General features: G+C 36.5%; 1 protein-coding gene across 5 annotated transcripts in view; it reads right to left on the bottom strand.

The window, feature by feature from the left end:
- LOC105256551 (serine/threonine-protein kinase MARK2) overlaps window positions 1-20,322 on the bottom strand; it is a 91,891-nt gene that overhangs the window by 51,018 nt on the left and 20,551 nt on the right. Inside the window, exons 1-2 of one of the 5 annotated variants that reach the window (XM_025408895.1) lie at window positions 19,546-19,888; window positions 9,671-11,179 (exon numbers count right to left, since the gene is read on the bottom strand). The exons of 1 other annotated variant lie outside the window; for it this stretch is intronic. In XM_025408895.1, the coding sequence (XP_025264680.1) occupies window positions 9,671-10,096 (426 nt within the window). In that variant the 5' untranslated portion in view covers window positions 10,097-11,179; window positions 19,546-19,888. Of the gene's footprint in view, window positions 1-9,670; window positions 11,180-19,545; window positions 19,889-20,322 lie in introns of those variants that run through there. 3 more of the 5 variants (XM_025408894.1, XM_025408896.1, XM_025408897.1) reach the window with 3 other exon arrangements.

Genomic DNA, 20,322 nt, shown 5'->3' with positions numbered 1-20,322 from the left:
TTTTTTTGAGAGATTTATATTTCTATTTCTATAAAAAAACACAAATATATAAAGAATAAAATTAGTTTCTTACCGCATTTAATAGAGTGATTCACGAAAGATATATCACTGTGACATTCATAAATTACTTATGTTTATACATTAATAACAATGAGCTTTCAAATAAGAAATGATAAAAAATAATTTAATAAAAAAGATATATATAGCATCTATTTTTCTAATCTATAAACGCGCCTAAAATCGCAATAAATCGCATGATAATTAAATAAAATGCCATAATGTATAAAATGTTTCTTTTCCTTACCACATGTTCCAAAATAATAGAAATATGATTGAAAAAATGATAGTGCTTAGCAATAAATTTGTACAAAATTCCGGACTAAAAATTTTTCGGTTTTAAAAATTTTAATTCAATAGCAATATTAATCGCAACAGTTTCTTCACAAATTGCTTTCCTTTCGATAATCTTTATTATTCTCAGCATAAATATTGGGAGATAAACCTGTGTAAATAAAACTTGCTATTATAAATAAATTTACTTTTATACGTATTTAAAATGTTTTATTAATAGTATATAAAAATTATTTTAAAATGAAGTTATTTTCTATGTCTTTAATATTTATTTTTAATCTATGTTTTTAAAATTAAAGCAATAGAAATTAGAGCTTAAAATTGTGTTCAGATAAAAAAATATCAAAATGTCAACCGCAAAGATCATTATTTTATGCCAATTCAAAGTAATTATTATAACGTACCGGTAAATAACGTGTTTTATTTAACATGTACCGGTAAATATTTGACATTTCATTAACAAGAATTCGATACGATTTATATTGATGCTCGAATACCATAAATCAATCTTTTTCTCAAGTCGCAATCTTTTTGCCATCTTGGGGAATGCCTTGCTGCTTGTCATGTGCTGACGTCTTTCAGTTTAAAATCCTGTATTTGCGCTCGCGGAATATTTGTAAAGCATTTTTCACGAGACAGCTATAACGACCGGATAATGATTTTCGCCGTCAAAACGGCAAAAATGGAAAAATCGTCGACAAGCGATACATCCATTCATCACTGCATTCCTTCAACAAGGAAAATCCGTGATCGGAAAATCGCATCGATCAAGCGTAACGAGAGTTTTGCGGAAACTTTAGTTTTCTTTTACTATACTTCAATACACTTCTTACATGTCTTTTGCTTCGCACATTATTATCAACACTATTTTTAAGCTGAAACATTATTATTCTTGGCATTCGCAAGTTATTTTTGCGCGTATTTTTCACTTTGCTAAGACGATAAATTACAAGGAAATCGATAAGAGGAATTTAACGATACAGAAACTCATTAAGATGAGTAAATAGGTATGCCTAATTAAAAGGTCGAGTTAATTAGGCTCGTATTAAATAAGCAGCAAATATGATTCTTACGTAAATGATTAACTGTGTTATCACTTCGTTACGAAGAAATTCTTTGCTATATTTGCGAAACATTATTAGTATGTATATACGAAATATTTATGAACCGTTATCAAATATGTATCGTAAAATTTTCCTGCATTTGGGAACTGATTTACCGGGTCGAAAGCTACTCTATCGTCATCAATTATTTTCATTATAATATTATATTATAATATAATTTTATTATATTATAATATAATATATATTTTTATTATAATGTATATTTTTATTATAATATTATATTATAATATTATAATAAAAATATATATTATAATTTTATAATATTATATTATAATATTATAATATACTATTTATGAGGATGATTACGCGATGCATTTCGAAATATATTAAACTTTGTAGAAAGCAAACTTTTTTGATATGATGATTGACATGATTGATATTGTGTATAAATAGTAAGTCGATATTAAAACTCTCTGCGAGACTTACTAAGGAATTTATTTACATGGACTGTTTATTGTTATTGTGTATATAACCGAGACTGAGGTTATATATTTTTTTGTATGTCTTCAGAAACTCGGATAAATTCGTATGATGTAACACGTTATCTTAGCGACGCCATGTCGTAAAACCAGGCGCGGCTGACGTATGTACTTATCGAAACCATTTTGTCATAATAAAAACTGTCGCGATATAAAATTTCGGTCGATTAATCATGCTACTCATATGTCACGCGCGCAAGTGCGTAAACATTAACGGGCGTGGTATTTTCCACTACATGAGGAAAGAAGGAGATGAGATTGCATTATATCACATGAATGTAAACATCAATAACAAATGTTTTATAGATTCAATAATCATAAATTTTTGTGTTAAATCTATTCATATGTAAGCCTATAAAACTAAAAAAAGTAAATAAAGTATAACATAAAAATATAAAATATACTTTAAGAATATACCTTAATTACCTTAAGAAAATGAGCATTCAGCTAGATTGATCATATATTTTAATAAAAATTTTATAATACGAGAAGTGGAATTCAAAGAGAGAAATGTTTCTCTATCATTTATAAAATATTTATCTTTTTATATAATAATTAAATTATAATAAATTTATATAATGCGGTAATTTACGATAATCTCATTTTTATTGCCAATTTTGGCTCAGCATAAAATAATACATTACATAAAATAAAATTTATAGGAAAAACTGAGAGTTGCATCTCTACCAGTGAACTTTGAGATTGAATATTTGCGGTTACACTTGCATTATTATGTATATCACTTAAGCAATTTACGTTATTACGAAGGAATATTATTTTCCGAGAGGTTTTCACTTTGAATTCCTCTCGTACAGAACACTCGAGAGAGACTCGAGATAAATGTTTCCGGAGAAATTAATATTCACAACGTATCGCTACACGTTCGTTTCGAGTGTAATCGCTCGGGCGAATAGAGTCTTGGAGCACGAATGTCGCGTCTAAACTACGATGAAATATTTTCTATAAAGCAATTTTTTATTAATCTTGCGATCTGATGAAGATGCCGACTAGCACAACATGCATAAAGTTGGACACATGACGCGTAAAGTCAATACGTGCACCGCCCACGATCGATAATGCGCGAACACAAGTTTTATTTTTATACGTCGACCGCTTCAACCTATTGAATCAATAACCTTCAATGGTCGGTATTATTATTAGAAATCTTGGGAGAACATGATCTAAATATAATTCGCGACGTTCCAATTTGTACGTTACATTTTTGTAAAACGGAAGCGACGGACCATCACGTGTCTGTCGTCAAGTCTTAATGCACATTGAAATTCTTAAAATAAGATCTGTGAAATTATTATGTAAAATGTGAATTTTTATTTTATTTCGATTGCCCACAATTTGTCCACACTTGTCCATAGATAATCATTTTTTATCCACTCTAGAAAAAAAATTAAAAACAAAACTTCCCGATTCAGCGACTTCGCCCCGATATTTTTCTCACTTACATCTCTTCAGAGAGGTAAAGAGGGGTTTTATAGTACTCTCAAAAATGAGAATCTATATCTTGGTAAATGCGCCAAGTAAAATATATACATATACCTTGTGCGCGTTTTAATTTTCGCGAATTATTAATCTTTAAAAATTTTACGCACTACCATCCTCTTAATCGCTCTTTTCTCATGTATCGTGTTGTTTAAAAACAAAAGATTGATTTCATTTTCTTTCTCTCTCTAAAAAAATATATCCTTATAGGGAACAAAAGATTGATTTCATTTTCTTTCTCTCTCTAAAAAAAATATATCCTTATAGGGATGCTCAGACCTGAAGAGACGCTTTTTATCTCCGATTAATGTCAATATATATCTGTTAATTTGAAGCAATTATCACTCTTACTGTCGCAATCACCTTTACATTTTTTTCCAAACGACCGAATGTTTCAAATAATTCCCAACAAAATCACATGCAGTACGTGCTGGGGGAGCTTGAATTATTTGATAGATGCGGCCTTGATGAAACTCCCATCCAATGTTCGTATAAATCCGGCCTAAGCGCATACCGACATATGTATGTATGATCCCTCGACTGCTTCTCGCGGAAGTGAATCGTTTAAAGTATATTCTCGACTCGTTGTAGAAGCAACAGCAACAGTACGGGAGTTTGCGAGAAAATTTCTGTCGCAACAACAATTGCGATAGGTTTCTGTAATGGAATGACAAACTAGCTATTTCATAATTATAACTCAACCATTAGTCTCGCATTAATTATTTTCGCTCGTAAACGCGAAAAATAAGGTATTAACCGATATCGAGGACGTTTGTACATCACTCATTTTTTTTGCTCGACTCGCATTTAATATACTATGAGTCACTGGGAATATATTAACATTAATATTAGCTAACTCTATACATAACTCGGGATAATAATCATAATGACTACAACTATATAAGTCATCGAATATATTAATATTAATACTAACGATAATATACATTGTTATACATATTGCTTATTCCGTCCGTTTTTTTCAAATTGTAATGATCGTGTTTTTAATTTACATGTTTTTAATTATGCACTTTAAAAAATACATGAACATTCTAAACGCGTTATAAGCCGCGATCATCATTTGCTCGTCATCTTATGAATAAATTCCAAGGCTGGAGTACCACCATGCAAATGAATGCCATGCAAATTTAATGGCAGTTTAGCGACGTATCTCTGATTTAATACAATAAAAAGAGGCTCTGCCTACAACTTCGCGAGAGTCTTTCCAATTTTTTACAAATCGTTTTTACATTCGCACAAATTCAACGGGATGAGTCATCGACAATAGCCGATTTTGGCGAAGGAAAATGGCAATTTGTTATCATAGTCGCTAATAAATTATCGGGGATTTGCGCGGGCGAAAATAACGAGCGATCAAAAATATCGAGAGTACCCGAGGCGCGGTTTGTTCGCGATTGTTTGCGAATACGTCACGCTATTTACGCACAAAGAGTGGACACTACCCTCCTATGCAGGAATCGATACGATTCGCATACAAATCAATCCACGCTGATTATTTTGCCTCCGCCGGTGTAAAAACATTTCGCTCGCGACGATCCCAATAAAATTCGATATCGCTGGCGCTTTTCGACGCGCTGCCGCTTTTCTCGATTTGATGAAAAAAAATCGCAAACACATCCGTTCTGTCGCGAAGGCTCATTTCCATCCTTTCAGAAGCAGACACGCATTAAACGCGCAACATGCGTCACGACTCTTCCTTTTTCTCCCTCCCTCTCTCTCTTTCTCTTTTCCTCGATACTGTTTGAAATGAAAGGAAAACACAGTTGCCTCTGTGTGTGTGTGTGTGTTTGTGTGTGTGGTGCGCCTGATAGCGAGCACCCGGTATTTTCTGCATTCTGAAAATAGCGGGGTCTCGACTCGTCACGTACAGGAAGCCGAGCGCACTCTCGGCGCCGGTTTAATTCGCGTAAGATTACAATGGATCAGTACGAGACGTTTACGCGTAAACAATGAATGGTAGGGATCCTTTTCTGCAGAAACGGATCATATATACTGATAACGTGATAAAAATAAACCTTTTCAAATATTCCTTTTATCACAAATTGCAATAGAATTAATTTTACGTTAGATACGAATTCAAAAAATTATATTTTTATCACATATATGTATAAATAATAAAAAAATAATTTTTTAATCACACGCGATAACAATGTATTATATTGTTATTACTAATTACTTTTTCAGAGTTATATTCAATAAAATTTGTAAACATGAGGATTTTATAATCAATAAAAATATGAAAAATATAAGAATTTCTTTTTTGTATAGCTTTCACAAATGTTGTAAATTAAGAAAATTAAATTAATCCCCTTTATTGCAAGATACATATTTTATGGGCTGATCGTTAAATAGACAAAGTGCAGTAAGAGTTTCTTATACCTCCACCAGGCTGCAGCACGTACAAGAGCCACAATATTTTAGTAGATAATACAAGAAGAAATTAAACTTAAATTAACTTATAATTGTAGAAATTGGTACGAGATTATTGCGATAAAATAAATGTTTCCAATTATATATTATTGATATATCGCTATTAAAAAATTTCAAAGAATTTAAAGATAGTACAAAGCGATGATAATTTTGACACCGTATAAGGCCCTTTGGGTATACATTAACTATGTCAACAGCAATAATGGAATTTGTAACGCGAGAACAAGTCCTTCAGACATTCCATTTTATTTGCATTAGCAACAAGCCGTGACTAGAATAATTTTAATGTCATAATTTACGTGCGAATGCCATGGGAGATATAAATAACAACCTTATAAATTTATAATAAGATCTTCCACATTTCTCTCTCTCTCTCTCTCATGTGTATAAATAATGAGAATATATACTGAAAGTAAATTTAATAAACTAGTAAAAAATTCGCAGAATACAGAAGGAATGCAAGTCCCAGTCGTTACGCTTGACCTTTCTGGATAATACTCGGAGTATTTCAAGGTCCGCGGAAAAAGGATTTATAGAACTCGAAGAAGCAAGAGTAAAATTAAGCTTACAAGAATATGTATTATACGTCGAGATAAGAAGTCTAGCATTGTTAAGTCTATAATTTTACACACAGTTAAAAAATTTCTGGCTCTATTATTACACAATAATTATATCATACTGCACTCGACATATTAAAAACTAATTTTCATTTATTTCTACCTGCATTTGGCGTCCTAGCCAACACTTTTAAGCAACATTTTTACCGCAAGATACGTCGCTCCGAACGTTTAAAGTCTCATTAGACACGGTCGAAGAATATGATTCAAGTTCGGCATTCTAAAGATAATGAGTCACGGATCGAAATATGAACCGTAAACGGAGACTCACGGGCTTCCTAGTAACCAGTAAGCATTAACAGGCGGCATTAAGAGGATTCGAACCTTGACTGACGTTTGTGCTCCGACAAACGCGTTAGTCAGGTGCGAACTGCAGCAGTCTTCGCCTTCGCAACAACATCAATAGGAGCTCGCGCACCTGTGCACGGTGCGTTGCAGCTTGCGTCCGCGATACACACGCGATACCGTATCGATGTTTCGCACGTATACAGCACACAGATTCGTCGTTGACGGTGAAAGGAAACCAGCAGCGAAAACGCGACATTACGCGATTGACAAGACGCGAACGCGCGAGGCTCGGCTCGGCTCGGCTCGGCTCGATTACCTCTCGCGAGTTTTCCTTCGTTCGCGAAGGCGGAGACTCGAGGTACTTTCGTAATATTGGAAAGTACTCGCATTGTCCCTCGCGACCCAGCTACAATAATAACATTGCGAGGTTTCCGGCTTAACTCAATTCAACGGCCTGCGTTCATCGTTTAAATCTTTATCGAGTTTTATACCTTGATGAGAAAACGAGATGCGATTATCTTGAATTATAAAGCAAGTTCACTCTTCTTTCGTGTATTGTATTTGCGATAAGTTCGTCTCAAGTGTAAAAAGCTTCTTTTAATTTTCTCCTCGGGCTGCTAAATATCCTAAATTAGTAGACTTTGATCGTTGATTTGTTTTAACAGCCGCTATATATAACGTATCAACACTCGGTACAGTTTGCGAGTTAAACATTCGATGATCGATTCGTTCGAGAAACGCTTTTACGAGATTAATTATGCAATTAGTAAGTTTCGCATTACCCTCTCCTTTTTTGCGAGAGGTATTTCATAAAGCGACTTTGGAGAAGTCTCGCGTTTCATCTCTCGATGAACGTCTTCGATAAATATATATCGTCATGATTTCATTAAAATCGATTGAAGCAACCGAAAAAGATGCACGGTATAAACTGACGATTTAACGAAATAAAATATGTATATCTTTAACAAGAATACGTTATCATCTTTTTATTGCAATTTATAATTAATTTATGGTAAACGTATAAATAAATATATAATTTCATAATTTCCACTTTGTATCTTATTTCAATTTAATATTCAATATTCCTCAAAATATGATTTACATCACTTCGTGGAAATAAACTGCTAATTTATTCTGCTACGAAATTGTTTTTCGTATCTTTGCGGATTAATCACGATATAATTAATTGATGGTGGATTAATTAACAATATATAATTGACGAAGAGTAATTACAATATATAATTAATTGATGGTGCAACTCTTTGATTAAAGTTTTAAAATTTACGTTAGATTCTCTAAAACACAAGTTTGTAAATTAGCAGTCATAAAATGCTTTTTCGAACATAAACAAAACGAAATTATTTTTCCTCGAAAGTTTCCAAGAGAACTTTGATGATCTCACTCTCACGATCGCGCGCATCATACGTCGAATAATAAACAGTTGCGAAAGTGGACTCGCTTTAACAATTTTGTTTCGCGCGACACTAAAAATTGATTCATCGAAATGACGTGACGAATAAAGGAAAACAGACAGCGAGAAACTGCGGAAATTAGAGAGAGTAAAGTAATAAAAAATATTTTACAACAAAATCAAAGATACAATCGATCAACTAATAAAAAGAGAACTATTAATAAAATAAATTAATATTATCATTCTATAAAGAGGCTCATAAGATACGCTCTTTGTGGAAAGCGAGAAGCCGCCGCTTTCTCGCGTCAAGCACCATCAATCATTTGCCGCCCCTAATTATCAAAAGCCCAATGGCCGATTAAACTCGACGCCGACTGAACCTCGCAATCTCCGCAAGCGGCATATTTCGCGCACCTGCCGCAAATAAACGACCGATATCACCGCCACTTTTACCCGACTTCTTCCTCGCCCGCGATCGTCCTTTTTGTCCGCTATTATTCGCAGATGGCCAACTGGTTTCAGTTACTCTTTCAAAGAGTTCCACGTGTTTCAAGCTCGCGAAAAGACAAAGAAAGATATATATATTTTCAGTTATCGATTCGGTCGATTAGAAATTCCTGATGAATATTTGTCCTCTTTGTAAAAATTTTCTAATAATTTCTAGCAGATATTATTATTATTCGAACAATAGTTCGAACAATAGTTCGAATAATAATATCTGCTAGAATTAATCGATATTACGAAATATCTGTTCTAATGTGATTATTATGGAAACTCGCTGCGTTCCGATAATCAATTACGACAATCTCTTGGGAATTCTCATCACTTCACCGTGACAAAAGGCCTACGTAGAAGGTCGGGAGAAACGCTCACAACAGAGAAGTACTTAAGAGGATGGGCGTACTTAAAAATAATTGAAATATTAAAATGCTTACTAATTAAAAGAAATTAATTCTCTGAAAATTCTGAACTCGTGCAAAAATAATAATTTTTAAATATGTCTAATAATAAGTATTTGAAAAAGATGTTATAAGTTATAAAATAATGATATCAAATTTTTGAAACTTGTTTCCTATAAAATCAATACTTTTTCCAATCTTTATGTATCTTTTCTTGAGAATTGGCTCAAAAAGAGAAATGAATCTTTTCAGTACATTATAATAATTTGAAATTCGAAGAAATTATAATTTTATCAAAAATCACGAATGGAAGATTGGAAAATTACCATAAAAGTCGATTAATTGTGATTTAATTTAAATCACGCGATTAAAATCCAGAAAGAGCTTACTCAGCAAAAAAGATCAAAGTCAAATATACAAAAAAATTATTCGGATATGTTAATCTAATATATAAAAATCGAATAAAAGAAACAAAGTCTTGCAATATAATTTCAAGTATACCCGTCCTCTCAAATACTTAAAACAGGGATCGCCTCTCGTTTCCATTTCTTCTTACCTGAGGTCTCGCGCGGGGCCTGGAGTAGCGTCTGAAGTAGACGTCCGACGAGGGCGGCGGCGCGTTGCAGGCGTCGTTCCTCGACGTGGGTATCCGCGTGGGCGGCGGTACCACGGCGTGGCCGTTGGCGACGACGGCGGTCATCGTCGAGCCGTTCGAGGGCGCGTCGCGGTGGCTCTTGGTGCGACGCAACAACCGGCGCACCGTGTTCTTCACCGTCGCGGCGATATGCGTCCCTCCGCCTCGATCGCCGCCACCCTCGTGACGATGCAGGTGATGGTGATGATGGTGATGCTGCTGCTGCTGTTGCTGATGATGATGGTGCTGCTGGTAGTTGATCGACTTGTTGTAGTCCACCATCTTCTTCAGTCGCGTCGACGCGGATGCGGGTGCCACCTTGTGGCCGCCCGTCTCCGTCACGTACATCGTGTCCACGTGCGGAGCAATCCTGCTGGATTTCTTGCCGGATTTCACGGCCGCTTCGACGACGATAAACTTCTAAATACGGAGCGTTTCTCTGTTTCCACCCGGGGAACTGAGACGTATCGTCGCCAATAGGCTTCACCGTTCGGTATCGGAATTCTGCTTCCGAGAAGATTCTTGAAAGAAGTTACACTCTAATAGATCATTTTCTCGATTTCGAGATGAACATATTTCGATCTGAAAATCAATTGTCTTCTTGGGAGGAATATTCTCCTCTAAAAAAAATTTTTTTTCACTCTCTAATAATCTTGACGATATTCTCTTCCAAGATGACTGCTTTGTTCGCGCTTGTCGTTCTTCAGCTAAAACACGACTTAGACCGCCTTCTTGGAAAGCTAAGAATGAATCATATATTAGAGGCTATTCTAATCGCAGTTTTAAGTGTCTTTGTTAGCACGATGAGAGAAAGTTAGTCCAATCTTCCTTTCACGATCCTTTGCGCGGCTCTCTTGTTTCGTTTGCAACATCCATCGCGAGATCTCGATGCCTCCTGAACGACAGGATGCCGAGTGCAGCTGCTGGTCGATCCGGTAACTCGAGTGCGCCCCGCGCACTTCAACTGCTTCCACAAGGTGTGCAAAATTTATCCGTTCGACGGAGAAAGCGGACCGGCGTCCAAGGATGTCGCGATCGACGAGCGGCTATCGATTGAGATTAATCTTGATCGACCTCTTTTCGATTTTTTCATCCGGAAAAATCGAGTTTCCAAAAATTCCTCAAGACTTTCCATGCAGCACGATCCTTCGTTCCGATCGCTTTTCTCGATAATACGAGAGCCCCTTCGTTGACGCGTGTCTCCTCGATTCTCGGTGCGATTCTCAACGGTCATTCAACTCATTCGTCGCGGTAAATCACGCCGGGACGAAACTTTCGCACGATCTAATCGTGGCGCAAAGTTGCAAACTTGTCGCGGTCGCGCGCGTTGTTTCGACACTCTCGGGAGACCCCCGCGTTTACACTAATTCAGGAGTAAAGCCTCTCGCGTGTCGAGCTTTCGTCGGGTTTTCGTTCAACTTGGGTGACGTTCTGCGAAAATGAGTCGGCCACGATTAAAGAAGTCGTCGGGCCACTTTAGCGATTGCGAATCGACATCCGCGGCAAATCTTTGCGCAAATCAATCTTTGCGGCGAATGTCGTAACGCAAACAAGAGATATAGAGACAGATAGGTAGAGATAGAGAGAGAGAGAGATGGAAGGAAACGGGAGAGCTCTCTCGATTGACAATGGCGACGACGAGACGTTACGCGGCTTCCTCTTTCAATCGGAGCGCCGGTGATTAATTAGATTTGTGCGCGGCGCTTTTCCATTGGTGCGGTTTCAATGATGGCCTCGCACGTGCCAATTCATTGTTTGCGCGATTTCGGCTCGACGGTGGTGGCAGATTCTGCGCGAGCGGTACAAGTTGCCGGTGCAGGTGTTGCCGTCGAGGTTGACGTCCCCGGCAGCTGGCTTGAAAAGCCTTTATCGCGATTCGCAAATATTTAAACGATCTACCATCGTTGCGCGAGATTTAATTTAGGACGTAAGAGCGAAATAGAAAGATCGTCTCTCCACAATTTTGTGTAATATTTCATTAAACGATTTAATAAATAAATAAATAAATATATATATACAGGGTGTCCCATTTTAATGCCCCACCCCAAATAACTTTCTTATTTTTAATTTTAGAAAAAGATGTTTCAGACAAAAGTTGTATGGTTTCGAGGGGGACATAAGATGGTACCATTAATTTGATCTTGAAGAGTCACATGAAGGTTACGTGAAGATCATTTTCAATTTCTTAAATGGAACACCCTATATATTTTTGCATATTCTTGTAGCTTATCTCGAGAGCTTTCCAAAACACTATAAATAAACATTTTTTCATCAAGTACTTTTCGAATTATGAGGCTTGAAGTAATTTCCTAATTTTACATAAACCATAAAATATCTTGTAAAATATTCATTTTTCGATTATCTTACCTTAATATTTTTATGTACAAAATAATGAGAGGAATCAATTGGTGTAAAGAAAACATATAGTTGTTTTTAAGAAGAAATATGGAATTGTTAATTGCAAATTACATATTTTTTTCTTAAAAACAACTGTATGTTTTCTTTGCACCAATGGATTTCTCTCATTATTTTGTACATAAAAGTATTAAGGTAAGATAATCAAAAAATGAATATTTTACAAGATATTTTATGGTTTATGTAAAATTAAGAAATGATTTCAAGCCTCATTACTCGAAACGTACTTGATGAAAAAATGTTTATTTATAGTGTTTTGGAAAGCTCTCGAGATAAGCTACAAGAATATGCAAAAATATATAGGGTGTTCCATTTAAGAAATTGAAAATGATCTTCACGTAACCTTCATGTGACTCTTCAAGATCAAATTAATGGTACCATCTTATGTCCCCCTCGAAACCATACAACTTTTGTCTGAAACATCTTTTTCTAAAATTAAAAATAAGAAAGTTATTTGGGGTGGGGCATTAAAATGGGACACCCTGTATATATATATATATATTTATACAGAGTGTCCTAGTTATTTTCCGTTATCTTTCAAAGACAGATTCCTGGGATCATCTGAAGACGATTTTTCCTCAACGAAAATGTCGAGGCACTAATAATTTTCGAATTATAAGTGATTGGAATTAAGGGATTTTTCGTAAACTAAGCTTTGTAGAAATAAAATATTAACAAAACCATATTCTTTGATTAATTTTAAATAGAGTTTACTTTAGTCGAGTTTTAATTTAAGACTTAATTGAAAAGATATATGATGACAAAAATCGGGAACATGCAAAATATGATGGCCTTCATTGACATTTTCGCTGAGGAAAAACCGTCCTGAAACGATCCCAGGAATCCGTCCCCAAAAGATGACGGATGATAACCGGGACACCCCGTATATATATATAAATGTTATCTGAAATATATCTTTTATAGTGATACTAAAAAATATTGTGGAAAAAATTTTTATTGTCTGTTATATTCCTAAGTAAATATTTATTCGTCTCTCCACAATTTTGTGTAATATTTCACTTAACGATTTAATATATGTATATAAATGTTATTTGAAATATATCTCTTATAATGGATGATACTCAAAAATATTATGGAAAGAATTTTTATTGTCTGTTATACTTCCAAGTAAGTGTTTATTCAATTGATTTATTCATTTTCACGTATTAGAACACGACTAAAACTAGAAAGAATTTCTTTCTTTCGCCGTTTCAATTTTTATCAGCCATTAGGAAAAAGATTAGATATTTTTACAATCTTAGGTATTTAAAAAAAAAGAATTTAAATTGTATATACAGAGATTAGAATTAAAATTATGTATCTCGTGAGCACATTCCAGTATAGTCTTTCGCTATTCATAAACTATAGCTCGGAAAGATCGAAAAGTACACAGCCTTACCGCAGAAAATCTAAATGCGAGTCGTGAACGCACCTGGGTGCATGCTCGTTACATTCATCGATCTCGTGCCCTTAAAATACTCGCGCATAAAATAATGGACGAGATATTACGGCGCGGATACGATTAACCGGGGGTTACTGCACCCGATGAACCTTCCCGGGAAGTCACGACGAGTCGCGTTACCGGAGTCCGTTTGTACTTCGGAATCTATTCGTCGAACGAGGTCATCGTCTCTCTCGCGAAGTCGTATTAATTCGTCTCTTGTTGAAACGTCTCCAGTCACGTCACGCGTGTCGTTAAATTATACCTTCATAATTAGCGTGATGTCATTTCTCCGCGTATCTTTGTATAAATTTTATTGTATAAATTTTACTTTGTGTACATTTTTTTTCGTACAATTTTTTAATAAGATTTAAGTCGTATGATTATGCGCTGCGAGCTATTCATTAGATTCATTCAGAATCACAGTTCCATGATAAAGTGACTGTAAACGCGATGACGTCGTTTGACGAGATGGAAATTGATGACGTTATGCAGCTTGCGGGATTAACGTAACGAACGCGATGAGAGAATCCGTTCGAGTCAAAGCGCAACTTCTATATAAGCGGAATAATTAGTATAGACTTTACTTCGTTCATGCGAGCGTGATAAAGTGTATTATTTCCGCGAGACATGCGAAGGGAAACTCCAAACATGCGGAGTGAATCCGAAACCTACTTTCGGTATATGTCCTAATTAGAGTTTTAAAGCGAATTTAGTCGCGAAACGAAAGTCATTTTGGCCATCAAAGTGGAAAGAACGATACGATTATTGAATAATTTTGTTCGTTAAATTTCATTATTATTATTGTATACTAGATAATCGCATGAAATCGCGGTGCGTGAGCATAAAATTAATTATCGTGTAAAAGATTAAGTGAATAAGATGCCGAAAAAATGTATCTCATGTATAAAAATATCCGAAATTTTTTTTAAATTTTAGATTTAATGTTAAATTCACAAATTAATTTAGCGTAATATGTTTTAACGGCGAGACACAATTTTTTGTGCCACGTTAAATTAATCCAAATAAACACAATGTCATCCCTGTTATTGTTATTTCCGACACGAATATCCAAAGATGCGCGCTCGCATCTGTTTACGTGATATTATTACAGCTAGATAGGACAGGATGCGAAATATCGCTATACGTTACGATGTAAACACCATGAAAGTGATTTAATAACCTATTGCGACGATACCATTATTAAATCATGTTGCAGAAATTAAATTTCTTGGCGAGCGCGCTCTAAGAAAATTATGAAAAATCGCGAAGGCTCGTAAGATTCATGAATTCACAACTCGCAATATCCTTAAAACGTTCTGGCAATCATCTCCTTTGCCGCGCTCGTTCTTCTATCAGACGCGGAGACATTAAGCTGTCTAATCGAAAATTATGTAACCTCGCGTGACCCGTAGAAAATTACTTTGCGAGAGAAAGAGTTAAAGACCAAAGCTTTTCAATAACGTCAATTCACTCGGGTCTTCGATAATTCAAAAATAGAACAATCCAATTCAATTCAATTAATCATCTACTCTCGGAATCGAGCATAAAACGATGCTTCGAGCTTGCCAAGCTCAAAGCAGACTATATCCTAAAGTGTTTACAATATATTTGCACATCGCGTTTCTTAATATTTTTATAAATTTCTATTTGATTAGCGATCCCGACGTCCATCTAAGAATACCGACGTTTAAAATTTTTAATTCAGATAAACTGCATTCGTAAGAATTTTTCTATGCGTCAAATTTGTGAGAGGCGCACTTTCATATAGATAACAGAGCGTACTACACTCGCGTAGATAATGTTACAGCGGATATCCGGTCGTGTCCCGAATAACGAACGGCGGCGAGCTTCTCCTTCGGGCGTAGTCGTGAGAGGTCGACATTCCTCAGTGAGTGGTATGAATCATCGACTATGATAGAAACACACGACAAGACCGATAATTTTCATGTAAACATAAAATAAGGGACGGGCTAAACATTCAAAAAAAAAAATGCCGACAAACGCAAACACGCGATCCAGTTCGTGGATATCTCTGCTAAACTGCTACTTATTAAATTAAGGATATTTCCATTCTATTTTACTGACGCAATTTAATCAAAAAAAAGTAAATGTTTCTCAGCAGTTTAAGTTAATAAACAACGATTATATAGAGAGAGACAGTGAACATTAGTCTACATTATTAGTTTATAATTTCGTGAAATTTGTTTTCAATATCATAACATTTGTAATATAATTAAAAGATACATAATAAAAAAAATTAATTAATATAATATAAAATTAAAAAAAAATTAAAAATATTAAAAAATATAAAAAATGAAAAATATAATTTAAAAAATGTAGATAAAAATATATATCGGCAGGATTATTCGCGATGTAAAAATCCGCAATCATCTTGAGGTCGCGGATTAATGGGATGATATATGCAAAGACGACGGGAGCGAATGCATCGGATGAGCGACGCATGGCGAATCGAAAATTCACTTTGTTCGTACGCGACGTTCAAGGAGGGAAAAGGCGGTTTCTCGCCGCTGAGAGAAATTACAACGCGTCCTCGCGGATGCACCAGGCGACGTCGCAAAGGACAGCGACGATGCGCGCGCGTGTACCATGCATTATTGCATGCGTGTACGTGCGTGTGTGTGTGTGTGTGTGAGCGGGTCTCCTTGAGCTCAGTAGTGCATATCTCCGTTGTACGATGCACTCTCTTTCGCTGCCTACGCTTGGTAGGCAAGGCGAGGCGAATTCCTCGCTATATCGTTCGTCTGCGCGGAAGAATTCGCTTTTACGATCATCGAGAAGAACTCTCGGTGGGTGACTGAGCAGATATAATACGCGAGGATGCTGAGAAAAAAATATTAATTTCGAGGGTCGTTCGTATACCATGATATATGACCTCCCGATGTAGCGGTTCATACATGGTGATTCCTTATCTACTTTATTTATATTACATCTGTCTGAAAATCGAAAACGGCCAACGATAGCTATGATTTGAAAAAATCATATGTTTTTCGAGTCTTGAATATAAAATTAAATGTGACAAAATATCTATCTAGAAAGAGGTGAGAGAAAATTTAATAAAATATTAAAGATATAAAAAAGAAATTTAGAGACGCGGATTAGCGCTATTAAAAGTGTTCGTTTTTTTTTCGCAAATTGTGAGGAATCGTGCTTATCATCGTGTGTTGACACAATGGGCGTGTTGAATCGACCGCGAAACATCACACCGTCACCACCCATTATGTAGCGAGTCTTGTACGCTAGTGTCAAATGTCAATACGTAATACATGTCACATCAAGATCGACGGGCTAAGATCGATAACTTGAGAGATTGTAAGTGCAAATAAATGTAAATAAATTTAAATATGTATCGTAATCACACATCTTGACACGTGTCACATTTTTACTATGAACAGCTGATATTATCGCATTAAAAATTTATAACTATACCTAATCAATATAATTTGAAAAAGATGTATTATTGGATGTAATATGTAAAAGATGTATTATTGAATGTAATATGTTTCATATTCGTTTTTGAGATAAGTGTAGTATTGATTAATGTAATTCAAGCTTCAATTGTTACGCGCAAATTAAACTTTAAGAAAACATGCCTGTCATTTAATACTATCATAATTATAAATATATATTATATATATTCCTCATAAATATATTCCTCATTTAATTTGTAATACATCTTATTTAACAATTAATTTAAATGCAGTAATACTGTCGGACACATTTCTCGGATCCTAAATTTTTCACACACATACACTTTCGTAAATAAATTTTAAACGCTGAATGAAATCTTGGACAACAAACGGTACTCGCGACGCATACTTTTCATCGGAGAAACGCGGCCGCGGACCTTTTCGGACTGACCACGGAACGTGCTTCGTTCGAGAATCACCACGAATTCCTAACATGATTAACGTAAATGAATTAGCGTTATTCTTCAATAAAAGTATGGAAAGAAACCCGTAAAAGTTGAACCGATATAGTGATAAACAGAGATCGTTTAGAATTCGAAAGATTGCTAATGATATCTTCTTGCACATGTATGACATGTATCGTAAAATTATTTAATTAAATATCTTTATAAATGAATTTCTAAGAAATCAAAGAATTCTAAGAAATCAAATTCTGAAGAAATCAATCTTACTTTATCTGCAAATTTTTTAATTTTAACACCAGAGCATAATTAGCACTCTGATATTAAAATTAAAAAATTTACGGAAAGTAAAGTCAATCAATTTCATTTCTGAAATTCTCGAATGTTAGCGATAGTTTGATATTAACATGATTAGTTTTGAAAGCGATCAATTCTCGAGACGCGCTCGAGATCACGATTTAAAAACAATCGCTGCGAGATAACAATGTAATGTTACGGCGCATAGGTCTTTGCAATTAGGCGGTTGTAACAAGACGCTGATCGGTTCTAGCGAAATAGGCGATCGAGCGAGTTAATGAAGCGAGTTGCGGCGCGCATAAAGAATTCCATCTCGATAGATCGGTCGATCGATCAATCCAACGTAGATAGCCAGATCATTTTCGCGGCCGTTCGATACGACTTAATAACGTTCCTCCAACGAAACCTATTTACACCTACGGCGAGTTGCGTAAATCAAAGTGCGTTTGCCTACGCGTCTCGTCAATGGCCGTACGTCGCTTACGACATTCCGCTGAAATTGATTAAAAAACCGGCAAGTCAGAAACACGTCATCGATTCGCGAGTCGGCTGAGAAAAGAAAGGACCTGGCGCAACAATTTCGCTTTGCTAAAGGTGCGAGAATGGGCCGATAACCATCGCGTATCGGAGGCTGTGGTCGATTGTTCTCAACGAACGCGCGAAGCTCGATGGAACGATACCGGCGTTTTTATGTAACACGTAGCAATTGTGCATCTCGAGATATGTATAAGAAGAGAGAAATCATTTCCTTTCGCAGGATATCGCAGAAATCGCGCGCTTTCTACACTTTCAATTCTCTTTCGTCTCACTTTACTTCTCCGCGTTTGATTCGTTTCGATTTTTACTCGTTCCTTCTCGGATTCGTTTAAATCGCGTTGCCCTTTGAAGATCTCTAGAATTTCTTTCGTTACATTCTGTGCTTGAATATTATATTTCGAGCATTATTTTCGCATTTCTAACGTTTCCTCGATTTTAACACACACACACAATGCAAGTGACTAAGCCATCATTATGGAAAGTACATTGTAAGAATGATTTAAGTCCGATTGCGCCAACGACGTAATCTATTCACGCGGAGAGAACGCTATGATCTTTTATCTTCCTCGGTTTGTGGCTAAAGAAGGAAGCGTATAGTTATTCGATGAATAGTTATTCGATGAATAGTCATTCGGCGAATACTTTTGATTATTCACACGTCGTCGGTATTTTATTTTGTATTTAATTAACGCACGATTCCTGAGCTGCGTTTCGGAAAAGGCCGTGGCTTGCCAATTGTGCGTCGGGGCAATGTTTACAACGTCGGTATTAATATTAACGGAATATTACGCCGGCGAACATATGTTTATGCCCCTTGGCGACCAATGACGTCACATTGAAATATCTCGTCACGCGCGTAAATTTCCAGCGGGATCAGCATCGTCCATGTCGGTCATCAAGAAGAGATACATATCGCGAAATTACGAATGCATTACGTGCGTAACCCCTCACGCACACGCACGTATAAATGTCAGCGACGCAACCGCGAGAACCGAACCTGAAGAGATCGCTCGCGATGCACCATCACTGGATAAGATTCACCGATTTCTTTCGCGGAAGGAGACAAAGAGAGATACCCACCGGGATTTTTAGAACCTTCTCCATTTCCGAGAACCGCGAACGCTCGTCGTGCGATCGAGCCACGTCGAGGGACAAGCGAGGAGAGGAAAGGTATGCGGAAATCAATTGTCAGATGGGAAGCTATAATATAATTACACGTAAGAAAATCGCGCACCTTCCCGTGACACACGATCGATGTCGCGGACAAAGCTCCGAGGTCACGTTTAGTTTGACAATTTCAAGAGACGAAACTTATTATTATATATTACGTGATCGCACTAGGAAGAGAGAGAGTGAGAGAGCAGAAGCTTGCAGATCCTTCGAGGCGTCTCTCTCCTTGGCCGATATCCCGCGGCGTCGATCGATGTCAGCTCGAAGCACGTTTCGGTCGAAGCGCGGAAAAAACCGAGACACGGAGATTGCAAAAGGAAGGAAAAAAAAAAGAGCCGGTCGCACCAGCCTCTCTCTCCGTGCTGCCCGATCGCGAGTCTCGTGCTAACTGAGCGCGCCGAGCGCCGAGCGGGAACACGCGAGCTCTCTTCGTTACTGGATCTTGCCAGCGAGCGCGATACGTGCCGCTCCCCTCTCCCCCGACCCGGCCCCTTCCCCCGCCACGAGCCGTGTGTGTGCGTGCGTACGCGTATCATCCTCGATCCGGCCTCCGAGGAGTCGCCAAGAGAAAAGGAAGATCGATAGGGCGCTTAATTTCGAGAGCAACGTCACGTGTGATTCCCCTTTAAAAATAGAGAGAGATGAATGATACAAATTTTTACATAAACACACGCGGAAATCTGTCCATCGCCCGAGTATTTTTAGCGCGAAACGATGAGTTTTCGTTGGATGAGAGCCACGAGATTTCCTTGGGGATGAAAAGAGCGTTGAAAGGAGTTAAATACACGTTTTCGAAATTTTGACGCGCGAAAATAATCCACG

Source organism: Camponotus floridanus, unplaced genomic scaffold (genome assembly GCF_003227725.1).
Source record: "Camponotus floridanus strain SB8 unplaced genomic scaffold, Cflo_v7.5 scaffold24, whole genome shotgun sequence".
In the NCBI taxonomy this organism is placed as follows: Eukaryota; Metazoa; Arthropoda; class Insecta; order Hymenoptera; family Formicidae; genus Camponotus; species Camponotus floridanus.
The sequence above is the reverse complement of the archived record's forward strand: the minus strand, read 5'-3'. Positions and strand labels throughout refer to the sequence as shown.